The sequence below is a fragment of the Pholis gunnellus genome, assembly GCF_910591455.1.
Source record: "Pholis gunnellus genome assembly, chromosome: 3".
Lineage (NCBI taxonomy): Eukaryota > Metazoa > Chordata > Actinopteri > Perciformes > Pholidae > Pholis > Pholis gunnellus.
Window position 1 is genome coordinate 10,852,555 of NC_136529.1, and position 14,126 is coordinate 10,866,680.

Consider the following 14,126-nt stretch of genomic DNA (forward strand, 5'->3'; position numbering starts at 1 on the left):
CTGTTTAAAACAAATTGAAAGTTCAAAACTTAACACCAGATTTAAAAAACAAAGCTGCCTTTTCTAGCTTATTGAGTGGAACCTGATCAGTCATAAAGTAGTGGAACAGGATGCAGTTTGCTGTTGTGCAGTCAGATTGAACCACATGCACACAAGAAGGCTTGTCAAGGGACACAAGTACATCAAAAACCAGAGTTTTATGTATCACACTGTCTTATGAAGGAGCCTTTGCACAGTAGTAAAATAATTACCATCTGTTAGCCAAAAGTTTAGCTGGTGAGGAGTCGGGCAATGGCAGAGACATTTCTGTAAAACGATGTAAAGCATCACCATCTAAATGAAAATGCTGTAATGGGGAGAAGGCATTAAGTAAAAGTGGCCAAATCATGATATCACAGGCCTCATTTTTAGGCACAAAGTTTTATTTTTGAGAGTGGACAGGAAGAACTGCTAAATTGGGTTCCACATTTTTCAGCAATACTGATTAAGCTAAATGTAATTTCTGCCATCTTCTGCCACAGATGAGCCAGAAATAGCTTTGTGTTTTGTGTCCCTGTCATCCATATGCCTTCATGTCTCCAGTCTTTTGTCTTTTTTTCAATGGATGGATCTAATATTCTAGTGACCAAAAAGCCACACATACTTTATCACAAGCATGCTTTTCTGATGCTATATACACCCCTAGATGTTCAAAAAGGGGGTTTCAAACTGGTATTGCATTTTAATACAGTCAACACTGCAATACAAATAAAAAAAGCCCATCTGCCCTGAATGAAGTCAGCTGCGGTTCTTTTGACCTGTGACACGACAGGAGCAGACATATTGCTTTTTCTTTGTTCACATGTTCCTCTTTTATCTGTGTTTTGATGCTCGGACATGAACAGCAGCTACAGTACATTCTACTACCATAAGCTTTTTTGAGGTTCAAATAGAGTAGCGCCACCTAATTAGAAACATCAGCACCTTTAAATTATACAATCTCACATTTTAAAAATTTGTTCATTTTACAACATCACATATTTACATAGATATTAAAACACAGGGGTAGAAAATGGAAACATAATCCATGACACAAATATAAATAAAAAAAATGCAAACGATACAAATGAAAAATGTAAACATTGTTTTTTTTTTTAAAGAATGTCGATGAATTCACTGTAAAATAACCATAAATTAGTCAGTGCGTAACGGTTTGCGAGGAAATGCAATATGACACGATAATCACGAGGAAATCAGTACATTTCATGAATTAAGTGCAAGCAGCAACATCGGCGGGTGTCCCAGTGATGTTGACAATAGAAACATTAGAATATAATGACACCCTGATAAGATCTTATAATCACGTTCTCATATGACATGAAGTGAAATAATGACACATTGTCGTGATGGAGATAAAAAATACAAATCAACATGGAAGATGAAACGAGACGTTAATAGACAGTCGTGTGGATGGCTTCTTTGACTGAGGCCTCGGTTGTTGAGGTGTTTTTGCAAAGCTGATCCTGGGCCAGTTGCTATGACGTCAGCTCGGCTAGTGCCCCACTTCAGTTTCACATCACTGTGACCAGTTTACCCCCCCCCCCCCCCCCCCCCCCCCCCCAGGATATCAGGTTTTTGAGAACACTCACCAAGGGTTTGTTTTGTCTTCCTGCTCGTGATGACACAGAACCGCCTCACTTCCTGCCTCTCTGCAATGTCCCTGATCATGTCTCTTTGTATTTGACGGTCTGTTGGGAGTAAACGAGGCATTCACAGGTCAGATCCGCAGGAGTTTGAGTGGGTTGAGGTGTCAGAGTTTCACCAGTTGGCTGGAGGTTGGCTGGGCTCTGCACTGCCTGAATGGTCCAGCTCTGCACTGTCACAGTCCGAGTCATCACACAGGCCCTGGTGTGAAGGAAAACACGTGAATTATCTGAGTTAGAGCAGCAACAGACTTCAATGTGGACTACAAAAGCAGATTCTGACCTATTTTCTGCATTTTAGTATCTGTTAGCTCGCTATATACAATATATATATATCAGTCTATACGATGCATTCTCCTTTTATTCACTCTCTTCTGCCTACCTCACAATTATGATCATTACTAGCGAGCTGCGTCTTGACTTGTCGAAGAATAGCTTCCTTCTCAGACAACCCGTCAGAGCCCAGCTGGGTGGAGTCAGACGGGTCAGCGGGAATCTCCGAGCCCTGAGACAGCAGGTCGTCGCTCTTGTCGTCGAGGCGCTCGTCGGTGTTGGTGCTGACCACGTCCGGTGTGCCGCTGTGGGAGTGGTCGGTGGTGTTTCCCTCCTCGCCGTCCGACACCGACAAGTTCTCTGAGCTGAAGGTGGACAGGGACTGGCACTTGCTCATGCTCACGGGACGCCTGAGGGGGAATGCAACATATACAATATGTACTTCACAGCAGAGATGCATTATGGGTGAAAAAAGAGGGTTTCTACTGGGCCATGTGAATGTAACGTTTAGAAATGTGACAATATTCAAGTTAAAAAGTGAAAGCGAATGCCAACATTTGTGTCTCTTCAGCCACATTTGGCATTACATTGTGGCTGAACATAAGAATGATGTTGCTAATATTCACATACACTGTGTGGATGTACAGAGGGAAATATAAATAGACCTTCAATAGTTATATTTAAGTTTTTAACAACTCGTACCGTCTCCTTGGCAACTCCACTTCGCTGTCCACCTCTCCTTCCTCTTCCTCTGACGACACTCCACGTCTCTGCAGAGGAAATTAGTATGTATGAAACCCCAGTGATTCCATGTCTCATTTCACATTAATCACCCTCATTCCTGCCAAGACCCCTGAGCCGTCTGGTAAGATATTCACTGCGTCACTTTCAGAAAGCCAAAGGGACTGAGAAATGCCTTTTGCTACTTATACATATTCATCACTGATTTCTAAATTGTGGAACATACAAATACCCCGAGCTACTTCATGTTAAACAGGAAGACAAATGCACAGGTGGCAGCAATTAACCACTTTAATGTAGTCTTTTCACCGCACTCTGTGGTTTCCGTGTGTTATTATTTGTAGCATGTCATCTATGAAACAAAATGAGGATATTATATTCAACAGATTAGGTTTTATTAGATTAGAGTTGAAAAAGTTTTGACTATCTGGACTTCATGAATGTCAATTATTACAGCAAAACAGATGAACTGTCATAGTATGACAGCATTTCTCTACTGTTTGACACCTCTACAGATGCTGATTCGTGAATATCTATAAGATAAACATTTTTGTGACGTTTCGGACCTTTGCATGAGGAAAGTCTCTCTCGTTGAATATTATTTGAATACCCCAGGCCTAGACAGTTGTTATTGTAAGTAAATACACCTTGGTTTGAGTCAAGACAGAGACAGTGATAAAGGCAGGAAAATGTGTTGCTTAACTGGCAACAAATGAAATCAAAATGGTTGTATTTCCCCAAAGCCTCTCACTGCTAATTCATCTTTGCACCCTTATAAGGCAGCAGCAAAAAAATGCTTTTGTGAAACTGGGCCACAATTCGACAATGCTTTGTCTAACTAGAGGAGACAATGCTGTTGAAGAACCTCACCTGACTGCGTGTGACTGCTGCCCTGTAGAGCAGGGCAGCGGGAGTGAGGCGTTGACTTCTGGGTGAGCGTGTGATGACCACCCCGTCCTCCTTCTCCTCACCCTCGTGGGAAACACGGGGGGTTCCGAGCACGGACGCCCTCCCTGCAGCGGCTCCCCTGCCGCACGGTGAGTCGGGGCTGCTGGAGAACGGGATAGAAGCTGCGTCCTCGCTGGGCGTGTCACTGCGTGGAGGTGTTTCAGCCAGGTCATCTGTCCCTACATTCACATCTGGCCCCTCCTCGGGTCCTTCAGTCCTTCTACTCTCCCCCAGCCCGGCTGATGCGCTCTGGCTGCCCGCTCTGTCCAGCCCCGGCCTGACCTGCCCCTTCCTCCGGCCTTCAGCCTCCAAGGTGGTTGAAATGAGATCCGGGCTCGAGGAGTACATCTTCTTGAGCAGCAGATCGTGCTGCAGGCCTCTGAGGGCTGCACTTGGGTCTAAATGCTGCTTGCTGCTGGGAACAGATGAGGTGGTGTTGACCATGGCTAATGAAGAGGAGAGAGTGGCTTTCAGCTGAGCCAAGTCCCCACTGCTGCCTTTACCAGCCTTCCTGTAGCGGGGTTTTCCTCGGCGTGAGCGGCCAGGGGAGGTAGAGCCCTTGTTGGGGATTGTGACCTGGGTCATGGAAGAGTCCAGTTTGGGGAGGATGACCTCTGACTTTAGCAAGTCTGGCCTGGAAAGGAGAGAGACAGCATGAATAAAAAATAACGGGGAAAGAAAACACTTTTAAATGCATTCATTGCTTAATAGGTGCAAGCTTATCTTGTGCACTCTTCCCCATACACATTGGAGGTTGAGGAGGGAAATATTCTATATTTTTGTTATTCCCTAAATTAATCCTGTCCAAATATTCTATCCTATTTGTGGCACTCAGTCCCAAGACCATTAGTTCCTATTAGAGATGTAAGTTTTTAAATTGCTGGGAACTTTAGCAAACATCACTCAAACAGGAGTAAATTGTGTATTTGCTGGGGAATATTTTAAACTGTGGATTAGTGTGCATGTCACCCGGTTCAACAGTGTGGTTATAATAGTTTCCGGATAACGAAACGGAGGTTTACATGAGACAAAGGAATTAGCAATAATCAAGTAATGTATACACAGGCAGTAATTGTTAGTCTGATTAATTTAATTAATCATTGGTTTTGGTCTCATTTGTTGACATTAAAAAAAAAAAAAATATCACCAGAGTATCCTTTAACACGGCCTTGGGGTTCCCATAATATTCAAGAGAAACTTGATCCAACCAGCCACAAATAAATGCTGCAAACTTAAATAACTCCTCGCTGTCCCACCTCTTGCTGTGTGAAGGCAGCTTCTGAGGTACGTTGCGTTTCTTCATGAGCTTCTCCATCGAGTTGGAGGAGGCCGACTGTCTGGAGCTTTGGTGCTTAAAGCAGCCCGGGTTCTTCTTGTCCAGTGAATGCTCCCTCCTAATGTTTAAACACAAAGCCAATACTTGTTTAATGGATGTCAATGGATACTCATCACGGAATAAGAGAGCACTTTGTTACATGCAGTGGCCCTGTGTGACTGGGCGGAATGGCCATTCACTTTGCATTACGGACGACCTTTTACATGCTCTTTCATTTCAAAAACACTGCTTAATTTAACCACTGTTGATGGTTAAAGCTATATTATATTTAAAGCTATATTTAAATATTAGTTGAAAGTATTTGAATAATTACAACCCTAGTTTTCAAACGGTTACAGTGCAATACATTGACTTCTACTTGATTTCTAACAATTAACTTGGCAGGACTTGATAAATGCTTTACACTCACATCTCCAGTGCAACCTGACAGAACTTTGGACAGAAAATGTCCAGATGTGCAAAGCTGATAAGAGACCGATCCACACAGTCTCACAGCTGTTTATGCTGCCAAAGATGCATCTGCTAAACATTGACTTATGCAAACAAGTATTTTTGTAGAGACCTGTTTTTACTTTGACATTAAAGGGACCTTTTCTGTTAATCTACACCAAATGCCACATTAGATTCCCTTTGATTCAATGTAATAAAACAGGAAAACTTCCAAAGGCGTTGAATTAAAAAACTAAACTAAAATAAGTACTGTTAATCAATGGCAATTTTCATACTTGTGCAGTTCTTTCTCTTTGATCTCCAGCTGCAGCATGATGGCATTGAGCTCCATGTAGAGATTGTTGGCTCTATCCAGTTTCCTCTCGTAGTGCTCCCGGATGTCCAGTGCATGTCTGCATGGAGAGACATATGGGGAGAAGGACTTAAATACATGTATCTAAATGTATGGGTTTTTCAATGGTTGGCTAATCTTTATGTCTTCGTTAGTGGTACATATATATATATATATATATATATATATATATAAACACATCTATAATTCAGGAAGTTCATCCTCTTTGTGTCCATGTTACACTTTCTTTGCTAACCTGAGTTCTTCTCTGCGTCTTTTGATCAGCTCCTCGTCGAGCCTGTGAAGACACGTCCCCTCGGACTTGATCTTCTCAAAGTGGTGCCTCACCTCATCCCTCCACTCCACCTGGAGAAACACATGAAACACTTCCATCAGAGCAGGTATTCACGACTTACAGTAACTGAATGTTCCACCATTTTACAGCTACAATATCTAATAAGAAATGTAGTATAAAGGGTTCAAAACATTTTAGTGTCTTCTTCATCTTCTAATATTACTACTACTACCAATACTATGATCAATGCTTCTACTTTACTCTCTATTTAGCTGGAGATACAACAAGAGACCAAGCAGGTACCTGCTCCATAATATATTCAAAATTTTATATTTTGTCAGCTCATTCTTTCCATCTACAACACTTTCTAAGCTCCTGTTTCTACGTTCTGTGACGTTCTTATTACGTAATTTGCGTAATAATAGTCACAACAGGCGATATCAATATTGAGAATAAACTTCATTGCACCTTGATCTGCTCAAAAAGCTCCTAATTTGCAGAACGACTGAGTATCGTTGAAACAAAACCCATTAAACTGTCAGATGATAATCAATACGCAGAGAGCAAAACTGAACATGAACTGACATGACATGAGCACAAATAAAGATGCAGCGTGAGCATTTTCTTGCACACAGTGGAGCATGACAGCTGTTATCTGATACCTGTCATATCAAAGGACAAAGGACGTCTGATATATGAGCGTGTGCATGTGCGTGCATGCATGTGCGTGCACCATGTGTGTGTATTTCTGCCTGCGCATGAGTGATGCTCTTCTTATTAAGCTAATGGACTCTTGTGCGCACTCTTCTATCTCTCCAGTCCCCTCTTTCGCCTCTCTCTTTACTCTCTGCGCCCTACCATTAAAGCGATCAATACACTCCAGCAGCAAATACTTCTTTCTAACGTCACAAGAAAAATCCATTATGGGGCAGAGAGGAGAGAAACTGGGGAGGGTTGCAGCGGGGGAAGGGGAACAGGGAGAAATAAAGGATCAAGGATAAGTGGAGAGAGTGCAAGAGGTTTGTATTTTGCATCATGAGACATAAAAGAAGGCGGACGCAGTGGGTTGCTGCGAGGAGGAAATTAAATCTCATTCATTTTGTGTGTTTGTGTGCATGAGTGTGTCTTACGATTACACATGCTTGAGTTATAAATGGATCTGTGGTTCTGCATGGCTGAGTAAAGACACAATTATACTTTTCTGTCTCCTGTCCTTCATCTGTTTGGGTTCGCAGTGGTCTAACATATTTGTCATTGGCCTCCCCATCCCCCACCCTTTCACAGACACACCCTCTCCATCACAGAGACCTTCACCATCTCGCTTGGATATGATGAGAGGCTGAAAAATCTGCGACAAGGAACAAAGACCAAGGAACCAACAATAATATGTTGTGATTCAAAGGACAGGTATTATTAGTTGGGTGTCCCGGGGGGCCTGGGGCCCCCAGTGCAGCTGCACTGCTTGTAGTTACTGCAGCAGACTGGAAACAAATGGGAGTGAGTTGACGGCAAAATGACTATTAGAGATACTGGCTGCTGTTGACAGGACGTTTTCTATTAAGAGAAATATAGAGCCCATGCGTACTTCATCTGATCTGTCTATTTATTTATATTTATTTGACAAGGGAGACTTGATTCTTCTCAATTATATTTTCCCTTGATTACACATATAAAGTGTCTGAACAAGATTGTGAATTAAGTGCTGTTTGACTTTATTCCCGCTTTCTGTCTACTTTCTGTTATCTCTAAATACTACTGAAAAAAAAGTCAAAACATGTCATTAAATCAAATTGTACTCGTCATTTGATGAATTTCAAAGTTGGACTGTTGGCAGAGATAAGGGAAACTTACCTGAGACTGAAAGTAGGATTCTTGTGGAGTCGATAGTATATCTGCGGAGGCGATGTCAAGATGCAGGAGAATCTGTCGGAAGGAAGGCCTGTTTCTTGGCTTGCAGTTCCTGTGCAAAATTTTAACAAAATATTTTGTCAGAAATGCAAGAAACATTGAAATAAATGACCTTTGCTCTCTTAAAATATATGTTTTGTGTTGTTTTTATGTTCCTCAGTCTCCTTAAAGCTTCTAACTTCATTATATTATCTTAGTGCTGATGCCTCAACATCATTCTTCTTCCTTCCATCTCTATCTGCTTCCTTCCATCCTCCTCCTCCCTTCCACTCACCAGCATTGCCTCAGGAGCAGTTTGAAGCTGTCGGGGCAGCTATCGGGTACAGGCAGATTTAGACTGTTGTTGCCCACTCCCCAGATGATGGCGGATGAGTCCACATCCTTATAGGGCACCTCCCCTGTCAGCATCTCCCACAGCACGACGCCGAATGACCTGCGGAGAGATGTGGAGTATTTAGTTTCAGACACATTGATAAAGACGTGAACTGAACCGATGAAAGGGAGCGTGACTGAAATGTCACACTTTTAACTTTGCGGAAATAAATCTTGAGATTTAGATCACAGATGTTACATCTGATGGATACGTTGTCACTGTAAAACGCCTTTGATGCTAATGCCTTGTGGGCAGTCTGTGCTAGTTTATTATCAAGGTTTAATCAGTTTGGTATGAAAACTTGTATCACTCCGAACAATTTTCTATCATTACTAGTTCAGCATAATCCACAACAATGTACAGTATATTGTGATTTCTCTTTTATGTACATGTAGCTTTTATGAATCATATATAAACGATGATAAATACATCACTCTTGACAAATGAATCCGATTTTTCAAGTTTTGCCACAACACAAAGCTTTATTTCACCCCAGATCAGTGTTTCATTGATGAGCTCCATCTTTGTGTGGTACGAGAGAGCAGCAGAGCGGTCCATGGGGAAGGTAACGAAGGAAGGTCTGTTGTTGGCTGGTGACTACTAGGGTTACCATGGTGATCATTTACAGTATCCAAGGTGCCAGTAGCATCACGCACAGTATTCAGGTGTGTGATGTTGTGTTTACACCTATATTTTTAGTCTTCTTTTTGATTCATGATATAAATGCGCAAGAAGAGATAATGATTTCAAGGCTAAACTAGGTTAAATATTAGCTGTTAGTTAAATTATTTGTTGGTTTATTTCTATACAGCGTAATATAGTTCGCTTATATAATTAATGAAATCATGAAATGATATCTTAAAGTAGCAAAAGATGTGCCGTTACAAATAAAAGTGATGCAGCGCACTTAAAATAAAGCTGCTCTCCACATCTGTTGCAGCAATTTGCTCTTAAAGATATGGAAATGAAAATCACCACTTTGTTGTTGTTTTTAGCCAAATTTCACTCTTGCCATAAAATGAATTTAGTTTGATGATTTTATTCAGCAGCTTAATAACAAAGTGAAACACATTCTTGCTGCTTTACATTGATTTTACATAATACAATGCAGCATCATACAGAAGCCAGTCAATATATAGGCTCCATGTTGTCTGCCTATGCCCTGGTGTTACAGTAAGTAACATCTTCTTATGTTGTTTCGTGGTCGTTCTTTGTGATTAATAGTATTTATTCTTTCTTCTCCTATTTATATTGTGTTGTTAACCTTGTCACGTGCTGCTGCAGGCAATTACTGTTGCAGGAGCAAATATTGTTGAATTGATTTGAATTCAAGTTAAGAAAGGTTACGTTTAGTTTAGTTCGTTTAATTCACTTTAAGATTTGATTATGTTAAATTCTAGCGCTGGCTGTCTTAGTATAGTCCGTATTAAAGAACATGAGTTGTACCAGTTGTTAAAGTATGTCCGCACAACACAAAACTGAAAACATACAACACAATACTTCACTATATAAAACTGACTCACTCTTTTCTTGGTATGAACTACGACATAGTTTACATACATTGAAGCAAGACTGGATGCTATAAACCCATGCTTTGCTTTCTTTCCACATGAAAAGCTTTTTAATCCTATTTTCACTTCTTTGCTAATGCACTGCTGGCCCTGGGCCAAACCATCCGCAGGCTTGGAAGGTTATTCCAGCCTCTCCTGAGCACTGCAGCATCTGGCAAATCAATTATTAAATTAGCCAGCGTTCCTTTCAGGACGGAGAGGAAGAGTGATGGAGGGATGTAGGATGGGAAAGAGAGGGGGAGAATGTATTGGGGGAGATCGGGGCTTAACATAGGGCAACCCATCAGATTTGGCCGAGGCCCTATAGAATTTCATGTAATGAGATATTGTACATAATACTCAATAGATTTTCTGGAAATAGGATCCTGTGCTCTATACTGTAGTAGGCTGTAACTAATGACATTTTATGTTGATTCAGTGACAGATAGGACAAATCATAAGGGGAAATTGCAGAGGTTCACAGTGCAAAAGGACAGTGTAAAAGGGTTATGACACCTACCAAATATCCACTTTCTCTGAGACGGGTTCGTTGCGTATGACTTCAGGAGCCATCCAGGCCACCGTACCAGCAAAGGACATCTTGGTGCTCTTGTCGATGAGCTCCTTGGACGTGCCGAAATCAGAAATCTTCACTGCGTCATCGTAAGTGATCAGCATGCTGGAATGAAACGGTGGACGCAAAGTTTATATTTGAGTACAGAAATAAAACCAGCTTCAAGTTAAATCGGCTGTAATCAAAATGTTTACGAAACGTAAACCTATTCAAAACAATCATTGGGTCAGTCAGTAAAATGACACGCATTAAAATTAACTGAACTATTTAAGTTGGAGCTAAGCTTTAATTGTAACTATTTCGTGACGTCTTTGCTTTAACATTATCATTTACATTTGGATTACAGAGAGTTAGCCACACAATTCATTTTGACCAGATCTACAAAACTCACTTTGGTGACTTGAGGTCTCTGTGGATGATCTTGTGGAGGTGAAGATAGTTCATGCCCCCGGCGATGCCCATGGCCCAGTCCATGAGCAGGGATGGATGGATCTGCCTGCCTGCTCTCAGCACTTCATACAGCTGTCCCTGGGCACAGTACTCCATGATGATACAGTAACATGGAGCCTGGGTACAAATACCTCTGTGGAGTGTATAGATATCAAGACAGAACATATTAGAGTTGATACAATGCCAGGAAAGAATGAAAAACCTGAATGTTTATGGGCATTTTACTGTCTTTTTGTGGAAAGCTCTGTACACCTTGTGATCTAATAAGCCAACTGATCGTTCCTACTAACTTGAAGGTGATGATGTTGGGGTGTTTGAGCTTGCGCAGGTGCTTGATGTCTGTCTCTTTGATGTTCCGAACTTTCTTAACAGCCACTTCCTGTCCGTACAGTTTGCCCAGAAAGACGGCACCCTGTGCTCCGCTGCCCACCCACTGCAGGTCAGATATCTCCTCGAATGGGATCTCCCACGCCTCTGGGGTTGGGGAAAAAAGATGGAGGCAAAGTAGTTGGCGAGTTTATCGGTGAAGTAACAGATCAACTATGGATACAGAGCAGAGTGATGATTATCATATTAACCTCTACTGATTACAGGTTATTTTGGCCTGTAAACTCATATTCTTAAGTGAGGCTGATGTTTCATCGTATAACCGAACACCAGAAAGTTATTAACCACTGCACCTTGGATGAGTAATAGAAATATGATTTATGTTTTTTTATTTGATTTTTATTTGATTTGGTGAAGATTGAGCAGCCTGAACTATTCCTTTAATATGTCAACATGGTTAAATGTTACACAAATGGAACGAAAACAAAATGTTTAGTCACGTTCAGTTGTTGTTGCATACGTTCAAAATCTGTTTCAAAAGCTTAAACTAAGCTAAAGCTTAAATTAAGCTTTTTCTAAATAAATCAAGACAGAAAAAGACACTTCATAGCGAAAAGCCTGAATGTAAAACTAAACCTAGTAGCAGGGATCATACAGCAACACAACAGACTGAGACTATTTTACAAATATAGGTTGGACCTGTAACAGTAAAACCTGCATTAAGCTCTGGCTCTTACAGTCAACGCAGAGCCCAAGTTGAAATATTTTTCGGTTGTTGAACCTCACCTTAACCTAAGACTCAGGGTGTGCAGGCAGATACACAGGAAGCTCTAATCTCCTGTGGGTAATTCTCCCTCAGCCTTCTAAATCCTGCTTAGTGCCATTGTGGGGCTGATGCAAAACAGGGGTCCAACGCTCAAGGGGAGGGGGGGGAGAGGGGGGATTTGAGAGCCCTAATGTGGATGTACGTTGAATAGGGAGGTGGAGGGGGACGATGGTAGTGGTGGTGGTAGATCTGTTTGTGCGTGTGTAAAGAGACAAGAAGGGAGGGGGATTCCCTTTGGGTCGGCAGGGGTCCATGTGGCTGAAGACAGATTATTAATAAAGAGAAAATATGCAGCCTGCTCTGCTGCTGTTCTTAACTCGCTGAAAGAAGATTTAGACACATTTATCATATTAATAAGGACGATATGAATGATTAATGATCCCCTGATAGATTGAGGACACTGTCTCTAATGAGCCTCTCAAATGTCCCACAGTAAAGACATAAGGCCACATCTGACACACCAGAATACTGCCAGGTCTGCTTGGTTTGATCTGAAGAATTGAGGAAATCTAGAGCATCACTAAGCACCCCATAGTCCTTCACAATCAATAAAGGACAGAGAATTTCCCTGCTTTCTTTTGTGCTACATTGTGCCTTCCAATCAAAGCTTAAGAATAGAGCATTGTGATATGGTAGATAGACATTCAGCGGCAGTGCCCCTATTTATGTCACTCTTATAATATCCGTTTTGCTCTCGTGAGTGTGTGTGACTCCCTGCGATGCTGCACGGAGGAGGGGAGCAGCGAGGTGCAGATGGGCTGGGAGTGATAACAGCACAGGATGAAAAGGAGAGAAAAGGAGACAATGAGAGATGGAAGGAGGAGGGGAGCGGAGGGGAGATGTGGAAGTCAAACGGGTGATAAAATATCAGAAGGCTATAAAGACAAGGAGACACATCAATTTTCCATCTTCAGGTCTGATGTGCGATGCTGTATTTATTCTATCAAGTTTGTTTTTGGCATCTTATCTTACTTTATGTGTTTGTGTCATTGGCTAGATATTAAGTGTGTTTTTATTTGTGGACGTGTTTATGTGTGTGAGCAGCCATTCTTGGGCTCCCATATGTGTGTGTCAGGTTTGCGTTAATAGAGATGAGAGGCGCAGGGTCGGAGCGTGGCCATGCATAATTCATGGGGCAGATTTGGCAGAGGAGTCCCGGGGGAGTTCTGCGCTATTGTAGTGGCTGCAGACATAAACAACACAGCGTCACAGGGAGCTAGTTTCATTGGGAGGGGGGTACTGGGGAGAAGGTGTGGTGGGCACAAGCAGGCGTGGATGGGGGGGGGGGGATATCAGGGGGAAATAAGCCCTTTTCAGCTTTGATAGAGTCTCTTTCTGGCTGCAGCTCTTTCACGTCAACGAAAGTGTTTGTTTACAACATGGCCTTTGTGGGAGTCATTTTTTCTACCAACTGTTTAATGTAATTAAACTGGAGGATAAGATCATTTAATTAGCATACCAAAGCTTCACACTGGAATTAAACGGGAGCTGGTGCTTGCTTCATTGGAAAGCTATAACCAAGGGTGTGTAGATGTGTTTCTGTGTTTCCAGTGAAATGGATTTGAATGCTAGACTTACCGTCCAGGCCGTGTTTGTGCTCTGTGGAGTAAGCTTTGCCAATCATAGTCCAGACAGGCCGCAGACACCCAAACAACCCCTCCAGAAACCCTCCTCCAGACTGGCACTGTAACCTGGCGACACCCGCTTGGCTCCTGACGGCGCTGCCACCCATCTCCTGCCCCTCTCCCTCTGTCCTTCCTGGACTCCCATCATGCTCGTGGAGCTTCAGGACACTGTTGGCAAAGTGCTCCTGTTGTTCCTCGCCTGGTGTCTGGTTGTGTGCAGCAGTCTGCCCCTCTCCTCCTCCACCCCCAGGCTCGACAGCACCTCCGGTGTCTATGGAGAGGACGTTGCGAAGGACGCACTGGGTCGGGGTAAGGTCCATTTCTGGGGTGCAGGGTGTTTCGGCATCGAGGCGACGGAAGGATGGAGGATCAGAGAGTGGACTGTTGAAGCCGGAGAGAGAAGGCGAGGGGGCACGTGATTCATGAAGAAGCGCCAT

The 14,126-nt window shown here is 42.5% G+C and overlaps 1 protein-coding gene across 1 annotated transcript; it reads right to left on the bottom strand.

Annotated features, from left to right (window-relative positions):
* Nucleotides 1-1,797: 1,797 nt before the first annotated feature.
* On the bottom strand, nucleotides 1,798-14,126 carry LOC306694320 (mitogen-activated protein kinase kinase kinase 12-like; the record flags this gene model as incomplete). The annotated part of the gene is made up of 13 exons (XM_079157106.1): nucleotides 1,798-1,884; nucleotides 2,065-2,365; nucleotides 2,658-2,725; nucleotides 3,567-4,278; nucleotides 4,901-5,038; nucleotides 5,706-5,822; nucleotides 6,018-6,127; nucleotides 7,908-8,016; nucleotides 8,239-8,397; nucleotides 10,408-10,566; nucleotides 10,853-11,044; nucleotides 11,202-11,385; nucleotides 13,643-14,126. 13 exons carry the CDS (start codon nucleotides 14,124-14,126, stop codon nucleotides 1,798-1,800), a joined length of 2,820 nt encoding a protein of 939 aa, XP_079013232.1.